This window comes from Cervus elaphus, chromosome 9 (assembly GCF_910594005.1).
Source record: "Cervus elaphus chromosome 9, mCerEla1.1, whole genome shotgun sequence".
Taxonomy (NCBI): domain Eukaryota; kingdom Metazoa; phylum Chordata; class Mammalia; order Artiodactyla; family Cervidae; genus Cervus; species Cervus elaphus.
In genome coordinates this window covers 47,710,734-47,730,207 of record NC_057823.1, presented here as the reverse complement: position 1 = coordinate 47,730,207, position 19,474 = coordinate 47,710,734, and the positions used below count along the sequence as shown (strand labels likewise).

The 19,474-nt window shown below is 37.4% G+C and overlaps 1 protein-coding gene across 2 annotated transcripts in view; it reads right to left on the bottom strand.

The window, feature by feature from the left end:
• Positions 1-19,474, bottom strand: part of SEC24A (SEC24 homolog A, COPII coat complex component) — a 68,949-nt gene that overhangs the window by 41,146 nt on the left and 8,329 nt on the right. For both annotated transcript variants that reach the window (XM_043912801.1, XM_043912802.1), the window contains exon 2: positions 4,154-4,636. In XM_043912801.1, the coding sequence (XP_043768736.1) occupies positions 4,154-4,636 (483 nt within the window). The remainder of the gene's footprint in view (positions 1-4,153; positions 4,637-19,474) is intronic.

Below are 19,474 nucleotides of genomic sequence, written 5' to 3'. Positions count from 1 at the left end.
TGGAATTCTCCAGGCAAGAATACTGGAGTGGGTTGCCATTTCCCACTCCAGGGGATTTTCCCAACCGAGGGGTCGAACCCAAGTCTCCTATGTCTCCTTCACTGGCAGGCAAATTCTTTACTGCTGTGCCACCTGGGAGGCCACCATAATTCTTACCTGTCAATTATTAAAGCAATATAAAGTCGGGATCAAATCACTTATAGAGTAGACACAATGCCCTGTTTATTGCTTAATTCTTATTAACTGGTCACAGAGTTTCAACAGGCTATGTCAAGTATTGCAGTAGAAATTAACATGAATAAAATTTTATGGAGTACTTATCAACATAGCCCATTCGATTACCATCAATTAGGGTTAGATTTAGCTTTCTAAAACTACAAAGTATTCTGGTTATCCTAAATTCTCCAAGTTTTATCTCATTTTGCTTCATTTTTATTGGGGGTATAACCTGTTAATATTAGATAATAAATGTGTACACTGTTTATAGTGTTTACCTAGTAATAATTATAAGCAGGTTACTTTCAATAATGACTTACATCCTATATTAAGAATACTTCCTAGGCTTAAAAATCAGGAAATGATCCAAAGTTTATGTAGAAACCTTATGAAACACTGCTATCCAAAATGCTTAAAAGGTATCCATCAAACTAACCTAAAAAATATCATGGTATTCATCCTTGTATCTACCAGTATCTCACTGCCTAAATTTCACCAATTTTCTATTAGGGTAGTAAGTTCTACTCTTGAGGAAATTCTGTGTGATATGGAAAGTTCCAAAACCCACAACCAACTTCTCATTTGCCAAAAAGGAGCAATAGTCTACAAAGTAGATAAAATACTACTGATTAAATACACGTGATTTAAATTTTCATTTTAATACTTGTTTTTTTTTTTTTTTTAATACTTGTTTTTTTATCCTTTGAATTTAATATATTCTATCTGTGTTTTATAAAATTGAAGGAATAAGGACAGCAAATATGAAAATTTTCAGTGTCTCTTCAATATTGTTGAATTCTTCAGTGCTAAGTCACTTCAGTCATGTCCAACTCTTTGTGACCCCATGGACTGGAGCTCACCAGCCTCCTCTGTCCCTGGGTTTCTCCAAGCAAGAATGCTGGAGTGGGTAGCCATCCCTTCTCCAGAGGATGTTCCCAACTCAGGAACCAAACTGAAAAATGATCTTCCAACAAGACTAGTCAGTGCCCTGTTGTCAAAAGTGAAGATAGAGATTTATTGCCATGGAACTCCCTTATCGAAGGATAGAGATCAGTCAAAGGAACAAAAGGGCAAGGTACACTACCAACTCAGCATGAACAAGAATGTATGATACATCTGGCTACAAAGATGTAACAACCTAATGTTTAACAGAATACAAGTGAGCTTATTGAGATTTTTCACAGCTTAAGAGGAATACTGTTGAATCCAGAATAAGCTACGTTTCATAAAATAGACTTTATTTTTTCAAGCTGAATGACTCTTATTTAGAACATTAATAGCTAGAGTTTCAGAATCTGGCTTCTGAGATCTCTAAAGCTAATTACATGCTAAAAGGTGGCCTATAAGAAAAGAAAAAGTTAGAGAATTTTAATATGTGAACTATATATTTTGCATAACTTAGATACAGTTTTGAGATCAGACAGTCAGGCATCTACCAACAATGATGAAAAAACAGAGGTAAAAATCAGGGAATTTTTTGAGGTCTCATTAAGAAAAGAGAAGAGCAGTCAAATAGTTCTTTCAGCAGTCATATGCTTCTTTTACACAGAAACCTTCCTAAATTTTGGCACTTCCTTATGTCTCTGTCACTACATCTGTGCTATAATCAACGTGCTCTACCTGGGGGCACCTCAGGGCGGTCTACCTTCTGTTATAGCCAAAAAAAATTTCAGGGTATTGATCACATGCTTTGTAATGAGAGGCTACACTTCCAAGTAGTTTTTATTTTTTAATTTTTTAAAAAAATATTTATTTATTTGGCTGCATTGGGTATTAGTTGCAGCATGTGAGATCTTTAGTTGTGGTATGTGGGATGTAGTTCCCTGACCAGGGATTGAACGTGGGTCCCCTGCACTGGGGACATGGAGTGTTAGCCACTAGATCACCAGGAAGTCCCCCAAATGGTTTTTAAACAGTACTTTTTCCTAACCTATTTTCTTGTGGCTTTGGGCAAATTATTCAAGCCTCACATTTCTTATCTGTAAAACATACTGCTATAAAAATTAAATAAGATAACACACATTCAAGTTTGGTAAAATGCTGGAAAATAACAAATATTCAATAAATGTTATAAAGAAGTGAATGTTCATTAATTTCAAATGATTAATGCTCACTCACAGTGTCAAATAAATAAGAATACAAGTAATCAGAAGGATTTTGGTTCTAACAATGATAGGTCAGAAGATCTTTCCAAAGAAACCAAGTTTCTAGAAGCACCCTTAATCTTTACAAGACCAAAATGCATTCACCAAGGTTAGTGGCTAGTCAAGAGGCTAAGAAAAATAGTTTCAGCAGTTAACAAACTATAAAATGCAAGAAGTCCATGTAGTATCTAGATGCATAAATACATATTAACATAAAAAGGTAACAACTGATAATACCATTTCACTTGAAAACTTTTACTAGTTCATTTCCTTGAGGATATCTGCTGAACAGAATCAATCTGCAGATCCCAATATAGAATCTGAATTAATAGTTAAAAAAAAAAAGAATAGTGAAATGGTTAAATGAACCTACTTTTGAACCACATATGACCAAACAATGAGGTTAAAAAGATTTAATGATCAAAGTGAGTCCAAGAATACATAGCTTTCTTCCCAAACTGATGTACAGATTCAGCACAATCTCTATCAAAATCACAGCTATCTTTTTTTTTCCCCCAAAATTTACAAGCTGATCCTAAAATTCTGAAGGAAATGCAAGGGACTGAGGACAGATAGAACAATCTTGGAAAAAAAAAAATAGTTGGAGGAGTCAATATTTCCAAACTCAAAGCTTACCATAAAGCTATAGTAATCAAGATGTTTGGTAACAGTTTAACAATAGACAAATAGATCAATGGAACAGAATTCAAAGTCCAGAAATAAATCCTACATTTATGATCAACATAACCCTTATTTTCAACAGGGGTGCCAAGATCATTCGATGGGAGGAAGAACACACTTTCTATCCTAGGACAACTATATATCCACATGCACAAGAATAAAGTTAAATCCCTACCTACCAACACCATATGGGGCTTCCCTGATAGCTCAGATGGTAAAGAATCTGCCTGCAATGCAGGAGACCCCAGTTCAATTCCTGGGTCGGGAAGATCCCCTGAAGAAGGGATAGGCTACCCACTCCAGTATCTTGGGCTTCCCTTGTGGTTCATCTGGTAAAGAATCCGCCCGCAATGCGGGAGACCTGGGTTCGATCCCTGGGTTGGGAAGATCCCCTGGAGAAGAGAAAGGCAACCCACTTCAGTATTCTTGCCTGGAGAATTCCAAGGACTATATAGTCCATGGAGTCACAAAGAGTCGGACATGACTGAGCAACTTTCACTAAAAACACCATATACAAAAATTAACTCAATTTTGATCAATGTTTGATCAAATTTGATCAAACACCTAAACGTAGGAACTAAAGTTATAAAACCTTAGGAAAAAAATGCAGGGATAAACCTCTGTGCATGGCTTTCTGACCACAGATGTGCTCAATAGTACTCCTCACTTCAAAAGTAAGTCTGTTTTCACCGCCCCTCCAAGATTCTCGAATTTCTGCAGTCAAAAACTGTCTGGGCTTTAACAAATAGATAAGCCAAGCCTTAGATCAAGTCCAGAGAGAGACCACAGGGATTGAGTTTCCCTAGAATACAAGATGGAACCTTGCTAATGTAAGTACTGGCCAGTCCTCAAGGAAGTGATTCTGCACGCATACCTGAAACCCTAAAATATCACAGTTGACCCAAAGAAACTCAGATAATACCTTCAAAGGAAAGAAGCAAAGCAGAAACAATCATGATTTTAACTTAACCCGAAAGTTGCAGAAATAATCTAAAGATTAACAGTGATCAAAAAAATAAAGTCTTCCATGTGATTTTAAGACCGAAATAGTAATTTAAACATTTAAAATAAGCAAAATTTTCCTATTTCTAGCACTCCTATAAGAACTCTACCTGATTTTATGACGTTGTTTTGAAGTGAAGTATCTCCAGAAGAAACATATTGAGGACTCATCAAATTTGTATTCCCAGTCATGGTTGGTTGGGATGACGCACGAGGACAATGGTTTGTCTGTGACAAATAGTTATACTGCCAATTCGAAGGTGATGGTACGCTGGCTCCAGGAGGAAAGCTACCAGAAGGCATTGGTGTAGCAGCTGGGTTCTGAGAAGTAGGTAGTGGCATTTGGGGACTAGGACCACTATGGAGTGAAGGTGTCACTGGATGAGAAGCCACAGGTGGTCCATAGAGAGCTTGTCCATGTCTCTGATAATTACTTAACGGAGAAACAGTCTGGGAACTACCAGAGTTAGACTGTCCGGAGACTGGATTCAAGGTCTTTGCTGGTATTAGATGAGGGTAGGATCCTGTAAGCTGAGAATTATACCCTTGGCTCACTGACACTTGTGAAGACAGGAGGGCATTCTGGACAGGACCTTCCAATAAGAGCAGGAAAAATTAGTCTTACAAACAAACAAAGCAATACTTAAAAAAATACAGTAAAATATATGCTACTCTTAAAACTCAACAACAAAAAGACAAATAACCTAATTAAAAATGAGCAAAAGCTTTAAATAGTATTCAAATATACTTCCAAAGACATAAACAAATGGCAAAATGTTCAACATTATTAGTCTTAAGAGAAGTGCAAATCAAAACCACAATGAGATATCACTTATACTAGGATGGTTAAAAAGACGGCAAATAACAAACGTTGACAAGGATGTGGAAAAACTGGAACCCTCATACTTTGCTAGTGGAAATGTAAAACAGCACAACTGCACTGAAAAGCAATCTTGGCAGTTCTTCAAAATGTTAAACATAGATATCATATAATCCAGCAATTCCACTCTTGGTCTCCGTAAAAACTTGCAGACAAATGTTGATATTATTATTATTATTTTTAATAGTCCCAAAGGAGAAACATTCAAATGTCCGCTAACTACTGAACAGATAAACAAAAGGGGCATAACCATACAATGGAATATTACTTGGTCATAAAAAGGAATGAAGTACTGCTGGCAAGCTATAACATAGATGAACCTTGAAACTTTATAATAATTGAAAGGCACTACTCACAAAAGACCATACGCTGCACAAATCATTTATATAAAATGTCCAGAACAGAAAAACCCAAAGACACAGAGGTAGATTTGTGGTTAGGAACAGGGAATAGGTAGTAACTGCTAATGGGTATGGGGTTTCTTTTTTGGGGTGATAAAGATATATTTATTTATTTATTTCAGTTGGAGGCTAATTACTTTACAACATTGTAGTGGTTTTTGCCATACATTGATATGAATCAGCCATGGGTTTAATGTGTTCCCCATCCTGAACCCCCCTCCCACCTCTCTCCCCATCCCATCCCTATGGGTTTTAGAGTTGGTTATAGTGATGGTTATTGCACTGTACATTTAAAAAAACTTTTTTTCATTTTATTTTTGGCTACACTGGGTCTTCACTGCTGCGCACAAGCCAAGGCAACTCTCCAGTTGCAGGGTGTAGGCTTCTCACTGTGGCGGTTTTTATTGTTGCAGAGCATGGGCTCTAGGGCACGTGGGGTTCAGTTGCTTTTAGTTGCTTGGTGGCATGTGGAATCTTCCAGGACCAGGGATGGAACTCATGTCCCCTGAATTGGCAGGCAGATTCTTAGCCACTGGACCATTACGAAAGTCCTGACTGTACATTTTAAAGCTGTTATATATATAAAAAATTTATCTCTAGAATCACCACTTCTCAGGAATATAGTCATTTCTGCCCATAAAACTAGAAAATGAAAAGAAATAAGATGAATATTTTTTAAAAGGTGGCACTCATACAAAACTAACTCCCGTGGACTCTCTACATTTAAGAGATATAACAAAAAAATACTTATCTTCCACTCATACCCTCTCAATCCACGCAACCACAGTACAAATACCATTAGTTTAATTTGAACCCTTTCATTAATTACACAATACTTACACAAACATACACAAGTATATATATATAGAAGGAGAGGGAGGATTGTGTATGTGTAAAGCACATACACATAAGTAGTATGTATCTGGGGAACGCTAGTTGATAAGCATTCAGTTCAGTTCAGTTCAGTTCAGTCACTCAGTCGTGTCCGACTCTTTGTGACCCCATGAACCGCAGCACACCAGGCCTCCCTGTCCATCACCAACTCCCAGAGTCCACCCAAACTCATGTGCATTGAGTCGGTGATGCCATCCAACCATCTCATCCTCTGTCGTCCCCTTCTCCTGCCTTCAATCTTTCCCGACATCAGGGTCTTTTCAAATGAGTCAGCTCTCCGCAACAGGTGGCCAAAGTATTGGAGTTTCAGCTTCAGCATCAGTCCTTCCAATGAACACCCAGGACTGATCTCCTTCAGGATGGACTGGTTGGCTCTCCTTGCAGTCCAAGGGACTCTCAAGAGTCTTCTCCAACACCACAGTTCAAAAGCATCAATTCTTCTGCACTCAGCTTTCTTTATAGTTCAACTCTCACATCCATACATGACTACTGGAAAAACCATAGCTTTGACTAGATGGACCTTTGTTGACAAAGTAATGTCTCTGCTTTTTAATATGCTGTCTAGGTTGGTCATAACGTTCTTTCCAAGGAGTAAGCGTCTTTTAATTTCATGGCTGCAGTCACCATCTATGTGCATTACTCTGCCAAAAAATTTTTTAAAAATACAGGTATTCTTTCAGAACAAAAGAAACAGATCCACATGTGTTAGTTGACTAATTGCTTATAATAATGAAAAATTGGAAACAAATATTCATCAGCAGGAGACTGAGTAAATTATAATTATTCACACAACAGACTAATTATGAATAAAATGAATAAACCAGATGTACATCTATCAATTTAGATAGACTACAAAAAGAAAACTAAGGACTTCCCTGGTGGTCCACTGGTTAAGAATCTGCCTGCCAATGCAGGGGACACACATTTGACCTCTGGTCCGGGAAGATTCCCCGTCCAGAGGAGCAATGAAACCTGTGTGCCACAACTGCTGAGACTGTACATCCTGGAGCCTGTGCTTTGCAACAAGAAAAGCCAAAACCGCCGAAATGAGAAGCCCACACATCGCAACTAGAGAGCAGCCCCTGCTTACTGCAACTAGAGAAAGCCCTCACGTAGCAACAAAGACCCAGCACAGTCAAAAATTAATAAATAAAATATTTAAGAAAAGAATACTGAGAAAAAGGAAGTTATAGAGAAAGAAGTATGATATCTTTCTTACACAAATCTTTTGATTATGAAAATTTTCATACATAACACAAAAATATAAAACCACTTTTTGCAGTCTCCCACACACAAATCAATGAAATATCAATAGGAAATATATTTGATTTATTTTGGATTGTTTGACATTTTACAATAGAAAATCTTTCTTTCAGGAATTCTCTGACAGTCCTTTGGTTAGAAGTCCACGCTTTCACTGCAGAGGGCCAGGGTTTGATCCCTGGCTGAGAAACTAAGAAACCCCAAGCTGCGCAACAGTCACACACACACACACAAACAACTTTCTTTCTCTCATAAACATGATATGTCTCTCCATTTATTCAAAACTGTTTTATATAATTCAATTATATTTCATGCTTTTTTTGTAAAGGTATCTTCCTTTAAATTAAATGTAGTTAACTTGATATTAGGGATTCTGTAGTTTGTAAATTACTATGAATAGAACATTTACTTTCACTTCTAACTAGTAAAAGGCTGTCAGGTATTCAAAGTACCATAAATGCCCAATTATAAGGTGAGATTTTCCTCAAAAATTATTTCTCAAAAAAGAAGGCACCATACAAGTCTCTACAAACATTCTCATTGTACAATAATGCTTTGTTCTAGTGGATTAACACTGTTTCAAACAGTAGGTACGATAAATTAATGAGTTACAAAATCAATAAGCTATAAACTATCTTTTTAGTTAAGAAATAGAAGACAGTTAAGAATGGAAAATATTGCAGGATATCAAATGTAATAAAGGTAACTATTGTGAGGTTTCATTACAAATATAAACATATATGAATATGGATACTGGGTCACTATTTAAAATGTATATCTTATTGTAGATTATAGTCAAAATCTGAAAGCCTGTGATCAGCTGATACCTTTGAATCTTCTTTCATCCAAGATTTATTCCTTACATATCCTATTACCTTTTAAAACATGGATCAGATCAACTTTCTACTCAAAACTTCCAAAGTCCTTAGCTTATAAGATCCTCTATGTCCCTGGCTTCCCCTCTGGTCTCATTTCCGACTTCCTTTGTTAAAAAATTTTGAACATTCATTTTATTTTAATGAAACAGTGCCAGGATAATACATATGTTGTTTCTGAGCTGGAAGTAAGTATCCTGTAGTCTTCTGATTCTATTTGTTTTTCTTGTTCTTGCAGCAAATTTTAATATAAAGTTCAATTTTCCTTTAAGATTAGGTTTAACAGATTATGCCAAGTCAGACAAGAAAATAGCCAATGTCTTGAACCACAGCTTCATTAGTTCTATATTTGTCATATTAATTACACATGGTTCTTTTCTTATTAGGCTGTTCCCATCCTAATTTGATTTTGCTTTCAGTTAATATTATCTGTTCATCTATATGGGCTAAGGGGTCTTTTTATCTGGTATCTCTAATTTTGGAAAGATGTCTATGCAGGGCTATGTTTAAGCCAAGTTGGCGCAGATTTGCAGTTCTAAACAAATACACACCTTTATAACTTTACCTTATATCAGTTGATCATATAATCTAAAATGACTCAATAATTTCCACTAAAGACTGAAAACCCTTTTCAAATATGTACATATAATAGAACCCAAAATCTTTGAGTGTAATGGCTTCTGGTAAGGTCACTATGTCAACTGACATCAATTACTCTACTTTAATAGCTAAAGGCATTTTACTATTCAAATAATTTCCTACTCTTTCTCTCTACTCAGCTCCAGTCACATTCACTTTCTTAACGCTCCTTCAACAAGCTTAAAAATGCTTCTACTGTAGCGTTTGTCACTATTTTCTCCACCTAGAATACTCTTCCCCCAGATATAATCTCACTCCATCTCTTCATTCAAGTCTCAGACACAATCTCCTCACAGAGGCATTGTCTGAACACTGCATCTAAAACAGAAACTCTTTCATTCTCTTCCCCTCTGACTCTGTCTTATTTTTCTTTCCAGTGTGTACCTGACACTATGTTATTTATTTATAGTATCTACTTCACTATAACATAAGCTCCAAGAAGGTAGGGATTTCTTTTGATCATTACTGTATTCTCAGCACCTAAAATGTGCCTATTACATAGTTGAGTTTGTTGAATGTGTGCTCAATGTTGTTTATTGAATGACTTCAAGAATAAATATTATAGCACAGAAACTCTTGTACTTTGAATAATAAAGTACCACTTGGGGAAAAGTGAAAATATAATAAAGGAGGCGATGGAATTCCAGTTGAGCTATATCAAATTCTAAAAGATGATGCTGTGAAAGTGCTGCACTCAATATGTCAGCAAATTTGGAAAACTCAGCAGTGGCCACAGGACTGGAAAAGGTCAGTTTTCATTCCAATCCCAAAGACAGGCAATGCCAAAATTGCTCAAACTACCACACTACTGCTCTCATCTCACACACTAGTAAAGTGATGCTCAAAATTCTCCAAGCCAGGCTTCAGCAATACGTGAACCATGACCTTCCAGATGTTCAAGCTGGTTTTAGAAAAGGCAGAGGAACCAGAGATCAAATTGCCAACATCCGCTGGATCATCAAAAAAGCAAGAGAGTTCCAAAAAAACATGTATTTCTGCTTTATTTACTATGCCAAAGCCTTTGACTGTGTGAATCACAATAAACTGTGGAAAATTCTGAAAGAGATGGGAATACCAGACCACATGACCTGCCTCTTGAGAAACCTGTATGCAGGTCAGGAAGCAAGTTAGAACTGGACATAGAATAACAGACTGGTTCCAATTAGGAAAAGGAGTATGTCAAGGCTGTATATTGTCACCCTGCTTATTTATCTTATATGCAGAGTACATCATGAGAAAGGCTGGACTGGATGAAGCACAAGCTGGAATCAAGATTGCCGTGAGAAATATCAATAACCTCAGATATGCAGATGACACCACCCTGATGACAGAAAGTAAAGAACAACTAAAGAGCCTCTTGATGAAAGTGAAAGAAGAGAGTGAAAAAGTTGGCTTAAAGCTCAACATTCAGAAAACTAAGATCATGGCATCTGGTCCCATCACTTCATGGCAAATAGATGGGAAAACAGTGGAAACAGTGGCTGACTTTATTTTGGGGGGCTCCAAAATCACTGCATATGGTGACTGCAGCCATGAAATTAAGACGCTTGCTCCTTGGAAGGAAAGTTATGACCAACCTAGACAGCATATTAAAAAGCAGAGACATTACTTTGTCAACAAAGGTCCATCTAGTCAAAGCTATGGTTTTTCCAGTAGTCATGTATGGATGTGAGAGTTGAACTATAAAGAAAGCTGAGTGCAGAAGAATTGATGCTTTTGAACTGTGGTGTTAGAGAAGACTCTTGAGAGCCCCTTGGACTGCAAGGAGATCCAACCAGTCCATCCTGAGGAGATCAGTCCTGGGTGTTCATTGAAAGGACTGATGTTGAAGCTAAAACTCCAATACTTTGGCCACCTGATGTGGAGAGCTGACTCATTTGAAAAGACCCTGATGTTGGGAAAGATTGAGGGCAGGAGAAGAAGGGAACGAGAGAGGATGAGATGGTTGGATGGCATCACCAACACAATGGACATGGGTTTGGGTGGATTCCAGGAGTTAGTGATGGACAGGGGAGCCTGGTGTGCTGCGGTTCACGGGGTCACAAAGAGTCGGACACGACTGAGTGACTGAACCAAACTGATTAAAGGATAATTTCAATTACTATGGTGATCACATGATGGACTCTCTTAAAGGTAAAGAAATTTTTCCACAATACAGCACCATAATGTTGCATATTCTTGTAAGCAAAACTTCTAAATAAACTAGAAAAAAGGGGGAAAAAAAATCCCTTTCCTGAAAAATTCAGTCCTAAAACATTAGGTGAGGTGAGCATACACATATGTGGAAACTGGAGTAGAGTAAGGGGGCAGCACAAGCAATGACAGAATGGTTACATACCCTTGTTTTTGTTGTTCAGTTGCTAGTCATGTCTGACTCTGCAATCCCATGAATTGCAGCATGCCAGGCTTCCCTGTCCTTCATTATCTCTCAGTTTGCTCAAACTCATGTCTACTGAGTCAATGAAGCCATCATCCTCTGCTGTCCCCTTCTCCTGCCCTCAGTCTTTCCCAGCATTCGAGTCCTTTCCAATAGTCAGCTCTTTGCATACAGTGGAACTGATCAAATAAATATATATGAGATAATGGAAGTAAGGTCTCTTATTCTCAGAAAAGGAAGTCACAAATATGAAAAAGGGAGAACAAGAATGAATCCAATGGTAGTGGGACTACAACAGAGGTGACAATTGAAACTCATGGACTTCAATGTGTATATAGTTAAGACTCCCTAGCTCCGTCTGCTGAGACTGAGAGCAGAGACATTCTAATAGCACTGATCTCTCAGTACTTGTGTTCTTGGTTTCTAAATACTATTCTCCACTAAAAGGAATCATGGCTGATTCATGAGCTTGAAAAGTACAAGATAAGCCTGCAACACCTTACTGTGCCAGAGAGCAAGAAAGTGCCCAAGAATGATGACACATGACAAGAGGATACATGAAGACAGCCTGAAAGAGCATCCACAGGCCAAATCTGAGATAATATAAGCATCAGTATAAACAATGATAATACTAGGTTATAACCCACTGAAATCACTAAAGTCATGAAATCAGAAGACATTGGCTTCTTGGCAAGAAAGCTAAGACAAACCTATACAGTGTGTTGAAAAGCAGAGACATCACTCTGCCGACAAAGGTCCGTATAGTCAAGGCTGTCTTCCCAGTGGTCATGATGGTTGTGAGAGCTGGACCGTAAAGAAGGCAGAGTGCTGAAGAACTGATGCCTTCACACTATTGTGCTGGAGAAGACTCCTGAGAGTCCCTTGGACAGCAAGGACATCAGACCAGTCAATCTTAAGGGAAATCACCCCTGAATACACACTGGAAGGACTGATGCTGAAGCTGAAACGCCAGTATTTCAGTCATCTGCTATGAATAGTTGACTCTTTGGAAAAGTCCTTAATACTGGAAAGATTGAGGGCAAAAGAAGAGGGCATCGGAGGATAAGGTGGCTGGATAACATCACTGATGCAACAGACATGAATTTGGGCAAACCTTGGGAGATGGTGAGGGCAGAGAGGCCTGGCATGCTGCAGTCCATGGGGTCACGAAGGTTGGACAACAACAACCCACTGGAATAGTCCACACAAATAAAATAAATGAATAAGTTAAAATTCTAACAAGGAATGAGATATTTACAAAGTCTCAAACTACATCACCCAAAATACTTTTCAATTACAAAGGAGAAATGAGCAACATGACTGTGAAGAAGCTTGGCAGACACCCTTCTAATCAAGTGATCAAAGTGAACATCACCAATAATGGGGAAAAATGAAATCATGTGCCACTAATGCGATGTGATGAGAATACAACATCTTTTCTGTAACAGTCCTGCTAAAGTGCATAATCTAAATCTAATCATGATGAAATATTAATATATGACAAACCCAAACCGAAAGACATTCTACAAAATAACTGGCTTGTAATTTTCAAAAGCATCTAGGTCATGAAAGTCAGAGAAAGACTGAGAAACTGCTTCAGACTGAAGAACACTACAGAGGCATGACACTTAAATGCTAAATGTGACTTTGTACAGGATTTTTTTGCTAAGGGTTTTATTGGGACAACTGGTAAAATCTGAACAGGGTCTGAGGATTAGATAATAGTAACGTATTAGTGTTAATTTCCTAATTTCATTAGTTGTATTGTAGTTATTTAGGACAACTTTCTTATGTGTAGGAATTAAAAAAGCATTTAAGAGTGATGGGACACCATGTCAGCAATTTACTCTCAGATAGTTCTGGGGGCAAAGTTCTTTGCAGTGTACTTGCAACTTGTCTATAAAGTTGATGTGATCAAACTTTTAAGTAAAAGCAAATGAAGACTTTTTAGGTGAACTCTTTAGGAATAAATTATGTTTTAGGATTGTCTACTTAAAAATAGTTTCTCCAAATCTTTTTGACAACTTGAAACTTAGAGTTTTGCTAAATTAAGTTAAATGACGGAAAAAAGTTAAGTCATTCCCAAGTCAAATAAGATACTGGAACATCATTTACTGAACATAGGTTTCCTTTTATAGTGAAACTAAAGCTATTTAGGACTATTAATGTTCGGTAACACACTAAAATAATTTTTTTTCTATAAAAGAGCATGTGCTTTTTTAGCAACCATAAATAGTATAAGTTTGCCAATCTACAGAATGCTAAAAAGACAGTTCATAATTGCTTACTTCTTGGTTTTCACTATAAACTGAAGTTTTTAAAGGTTAAGAATCCTAATTAAACTATGTAATTAAAACTACTAAAAAATCTGAAGATATAAGGAGTAGAGATACATTTTGTTAAGAAAAAGACAGTAATTTTGCTGGTTATTTCTAAATGGGAAAGAAAATATGGGTCAAATTAATATGAATATAGAAAGTTGTAGAGATTTAGAAGAAAAAAAATCTTTAGGACAGAATTCTATGGGGACTTCCCTGGTGGCCCAGTTGTTAAGACTGTGAGATTCCACTGCAGCGGGCATGGGTTCAATTCCTGATCAGGGAACTAAGATCCCTTATGCTGCTAGGCAAGGCTAAAAACAAACAAAAAAAAGAGAAGACAAGGAAGAAAGGAATTCTATGTGTAATCAGAACTATGATTGGAATAAATTTGAGTAGATAAATTTTAATATTAATGTAAGAGGATACAAAGCCTTAGTTTTCTTTCTCTGTTAAGAGGACAAAGTTTCTTAGGATACTGAGCTGCTTTTAATACCAGATTGTAAAGTTTCTTTATCTTTTAAGTAATCTGTTATAACTTTCTACATTTGCCTTGGAAATCTAAAGTCACTTGGTTAAGTGAATAAGTATTATTTCACAGGGACCTATGATACTGTTTTTAAAAACTGTTTGATATCTCTGACAAAATTCCCAAAGATCAAATTTATATGAAGTTCATTTGACCTCCAGCTAACTTTGAGGTTTTCCAAGAGGGCGCTCGGGGCTTCCCCGGTGGCTCAGCAGTACAGAATCCGCCTGCAACGCAGGAGACACAGGAGATGCAGGTCTGATCTCTGGGTAGGGAAGATCCCCTAGAGAGGGACATGGCAACCCACTCCAGTATTTTTGCGTGAAAAATCCCATGGACAGAGGAGCCTGGCAGGCCACAATCCATGGAGTCACAGAGTCAGACACAACTGAAGCAACTGAGCAGAGCATGTCACAGTGAAAGGGCCCTAGAGCACAAGAAAATTGTTTTATCTTGTTATCAAAGAAAGATATAAAACTAATTAGGCTTGTTTATTGTTTAAGTTTATATTGTATGGGTAAATTCTATTAATATAGATATTCTAGAAATAATATGGAATATCTAAAAACCTGGTATGTCCTAGTAAATAAAATGTTATCAGCCATAACTCTAGTTATTATCTTAACATATTGTATGTCACAGTAATAACCAAATTCATCTGCCAATTACACTGTCATCAGATCTTTAACCATGCCTTTTAAAGTCTTCTGTTAAAGAAATAAATAAATAAAGTCTACTGTCGTCCATAGACAGTTATTGTTTTACTCTGCTGCTGCTGCAAAACAAGAAGCTTCATCTTCAAGAACACTCACAGAAAGGACTTTCTGACAAGTACAGGTTTCTGACAACTTTCAGATAATACTGCTGAACTGGTAAGAAATTAAATAATTATAATGGGAAACCTGATGACTTCATGAAACTGTTAACAGAAGATTAAGATCAAGGATTCGTCACAGGGCTAAGTGCATGATGAATATAATTGGGGGATTTTTTTAACAAAATTATTACTGATTTTTAATCTTGTGTTTTCTAAATACAAGGAAACCCTTCCCCTCGAGATAATTATGACTTACGGCGATTTGGTAAACTCCACTTTTGTAAGTACAAGTGAAACATTTACCTTTTCTCTCTACTTGATTCCCCCAGAAACTGGAAACTCTTAGGTTCTCAGCAGCCTTATCAGATGGATAATGAAGATTACCTCCTGGCAGGTGCAGGAATCTCAAGATATTCTGAAGATCCTGAGAAGGGAAGAACCCACCTAGATCTTAGGTATCACAGACTGAATCTTACAGCACACCCTTGATCTGGCTTTCTTGGCCTTGAAAGACCTTTAAGAGTTCAATTTGAGATTCCTTATGAAAGTTCCACCACAGCTGAAAAAGAGCCTATATGATCAGTTACACTTATGTAAATAATCAGGCCAAGTTTATTGAAACCAGATTTGTTTTGCAAATAAATTAGCTTTAATCTGGCCATATTTGATGAAAACTAGGGTAATTTTAGAGAGAAAAAAATGTATTTCAGTGTATGTGCTGCTGAAGAGAGCACCAGAAAAATATATTTCAATGCATATTACGTCTTAGTGTTGTCTTTAAGGTTTTTCTATATTTACTGCCTAAAGACTCACTTCCAAAATAACTCTTTGTTATGTAATATTATTATAGAATTTAATTACAACTTAACTGAATTATTAAGAGGACATTCTAAGTTTGTTTCTGGAGTTTATCACAGTAAATTTTCTTTGGATGAAGATCAAATCCCCATAACCTGCAACTAGGATATTATGTATATTGGAAAAGACATCAGATAAAGGACTCTTTATAGCCACACTGGGAGGGGCCATATCAGGCTACCTCTCCTAAACAGACTGCAGCTCCTGTTTCTGACACCCAGCTCTGACTAACTGAGGCCAGCCCTACCAGATCAGGATGAGAAGAAAACATCTGAAGTAGACAGCTGACCCAAAATGCTGGACCAGACTTGTACACTAATTACTTGGACAAATGCTCACACTTCTGCTTATAAATCAAATATTTATTTCTTGGGCTTAATCATACGCCAAGTTTCAAAAGTCAGTATGTTGGGTTTGTGGCCAATTACCAATGTCCAGTACTCCTGGGTTACCTTTGTGAATTTCTCCTTTCCAAAACTCTAATCGGATGGCCCTTAGAAATTTTAGTTTAGAAGAAACTTGAGTACCATGCAAGCTACCATCAATATTACTAAATGGGACCCTGTTACCTGGCCAATTTATGACACTTGCTCTGAAACTGGCCACAAAATATATAACATCTCCTTTTTACTAGATGTTAAGTATTGGGTAGCTCCTGATCCCAGTGGATTTATGGAACAAGTTTATGGCCTTGGCTCTCCCTGGGCTGATCAGGAAGATGCACAACTGGTTTCCCGTGGGCTCAAGGTCACCTACAGGCAGCCTTGGAACCAGGCCCTGCCAATCTGCCTTCAATTCCAGCATGCTGGGTTCAATGTTTTCCAATGGTATGACCATTTAGCTACAGAATCTGCTATTTCGCACTTGAAATATAAGATATCATTACTGACATAGAGGCTTTAACAAGATTTACTGAGTAGGCTTTGAATGATAGTTATTAAAGCCAGTAGCTTGCTCAATTCAGAAGTCTACATGATGAGAAAAAGTGGTGCTACAGAACTGTAATATGACCCTTGAGATTCTAATTGCTTCCCAAGGGGGAAGTTGTGCTGTAATACATACTGAATGTTGTATATTATATTCAATAGTCTTCTGATATAACTCATCTTGAAAGCTGGGTCTGACCCTTTGCGACCCCATGGACTATACAGTCCATGGAACTCTCCAGGCCAGAATACGGGAATGGGTAGCTGTTCCCTTCTCCAGATCTTCCCAGCCCAGGAATCGAACCCAGGTCTCCCGCATTGCAGGCGGATTCTTTACCAGCTGAGCCATGAGGGAAGTCCAAGAATACTGGAGTGGGTAGCCTATCCCTTCTTCAGCTGATCTTCCCGACCCAGGAACTGAACCAGCGTCTCCTGCATTGCAGGTGGATTCTTTACCAGCTGAGCTACCAGGGAAGCCCAACTCATCTTAACACACATGAAGAATCAGATTTCTACTCCGAATAATCCTCTTCCCAATTTAGGGGAAATAATAGAAAAATGGTTTGGTTTAGGAGGCTCTGGCTTAAACTTTTAAACTACTGATCACATCTACAGTTCTCTATGAATTAATGAACATGCACAATCTATGTGGCAAGATAAAACTGGCATATATCCTACTAGACAACTTGAAATTAACCATTAGTCCTTGCCAGATATCTTACTAGTATAACTGCCTAAAAGGAAAGAAAGAACCAGGCTATTAAGACCCCAACATCAAGGAAAATGATAAACACAGGGTAGGAAAGCCATCACTGTGGCATCGAGGGACCAAATATTTGATTACCTAATGCTTTCTATCAAAAGATGAATGATCAAAGAAGGGAAATTAATGAAATAAAATTCCTATTTATGGCAAGACAAAAAAATTCTAAGTATAAATTTTTTCTCTGTCTGCTTGGGACTCCTCTCCTAAGTGTGTAATGTGTATCTGCATTAATCACACATACTTAGGAGATAACCTTCCTTATTAATCTTGTAAAGGGTCATGATGATTCACTACCAGCTCTGTACATGCAGACCTGGATTGTGTAAACTGTCAATATGTCATTTGAAGTACAATCCTTTGTCTCAAAAAGGTATATGACTGTACTTTGACTTCTGACAGGGGCAATATTCCTCAGAGCTTTCTAAAAGACTATCTCCCAGGTTATAATCCTCAGGTTGACTGAAATAAATTTTTCCATTTCCCTCTTAGATATTAGCCTATCGATTAATTTTATTGTCAACACTATATTTTATTCCAAATGGTTAGGAACATACCATTCATTGCCTAATTGAAAAGACAGATTTTATGAAGAATCTTCTGAGCACACAAGGTAAGCTCCACTCCATCCCTGTCCTCAAGAAGCTATGGTCCAAACAGAAAGACAACCAGGTGAGGACAAGAGAGAGTAAAATCTTAAGAGACAATAGAAGGTAGCCCCAGGAAAAGGATTGTCAAGGGTGCTTGCAGAAAAAGGAACAACATGTGCAATAGCTTATGGTAGTAAAACGGCATTCTGAAAAATCAGTGTGGCACAGCAGAGTCAAGTGATTGTGTCAAGCATCTGAAGTGAGGCAAGGGGTTAGGACATCAAAAAACCTCTTGGGGATTGCAGGAGAGATTGGAAGATACTAGAGTCTACAGTAGTAATCCAGGTAAGAAATAATTGACTAAACAGCAGTAGTGGGAATACAGAGATCTTTGAATCAATGAAAACATTTGTAAAAAGTAATATAAGCATATTTTGGGTCATCTGGATAGAAACCAACATCTCACAGCCTAGTACCGCCACAGGATTTCATGGCTCACTCTAATATTTTTATTTATTGTTTCATCACAGGCCATTATGCTAGAGGTCTTTAAGCCAAGTACAGTCAGTGAAAGCCAAGTATCATCAAAATGCACAAAATAAGCAAAAGTCTTACAGTATATCAATGAAGAAAATGAAAAGATTATGCAGTCATGAGACTATAAGGTAGAAAGACAAACACAAAAGAATCTGCTCTGGGCTTCCCTGGTGACTCAGTGGTAAAGAATTCACCTTCCAATGCAGGTGACACACATTTGATACCACACGCCTCGGAGCAACTAAGCCCACACACCACAACTACTGAGCTTGCGCTCTAGAGCCCAGGAGCCACAACTATCGAAGCCCACTTGCCCGAGAGCCCACGCTCCACAACAAGATAAGCCACCACAATCCGCTCATTGCAATTAAAGAAAAGCCCCTCCCCCCCAAAAAAAAGCCCAGCCCACATGCAGCAACAAAGACCCAGCACAGCCTAAAATAATAAATAAATAAATTATATATAAAAAACAGGAAACAAAAAACACATTAAAAAAAAAAAAGAACCTGCTTTGTAGTAGTCATTATCGTAGATCCACTTCAAGTGACTTATAATGTAAAAACTGTCTTTTTACATATGTATCAACTTGCAATAGTTTCTTAGAAGTGCAGTTGTAAATATGTAATGAAGTTTTCACCAGTTTTAATTATATTATTTTGAAGTCATTAATAAATTATATAATCTACCAAAATAATGGATCAGCGATTTTAAAGGGGTCCAGAATATACCACTGTGACATAAAAATTATTTTGAGTAGAGGGCAT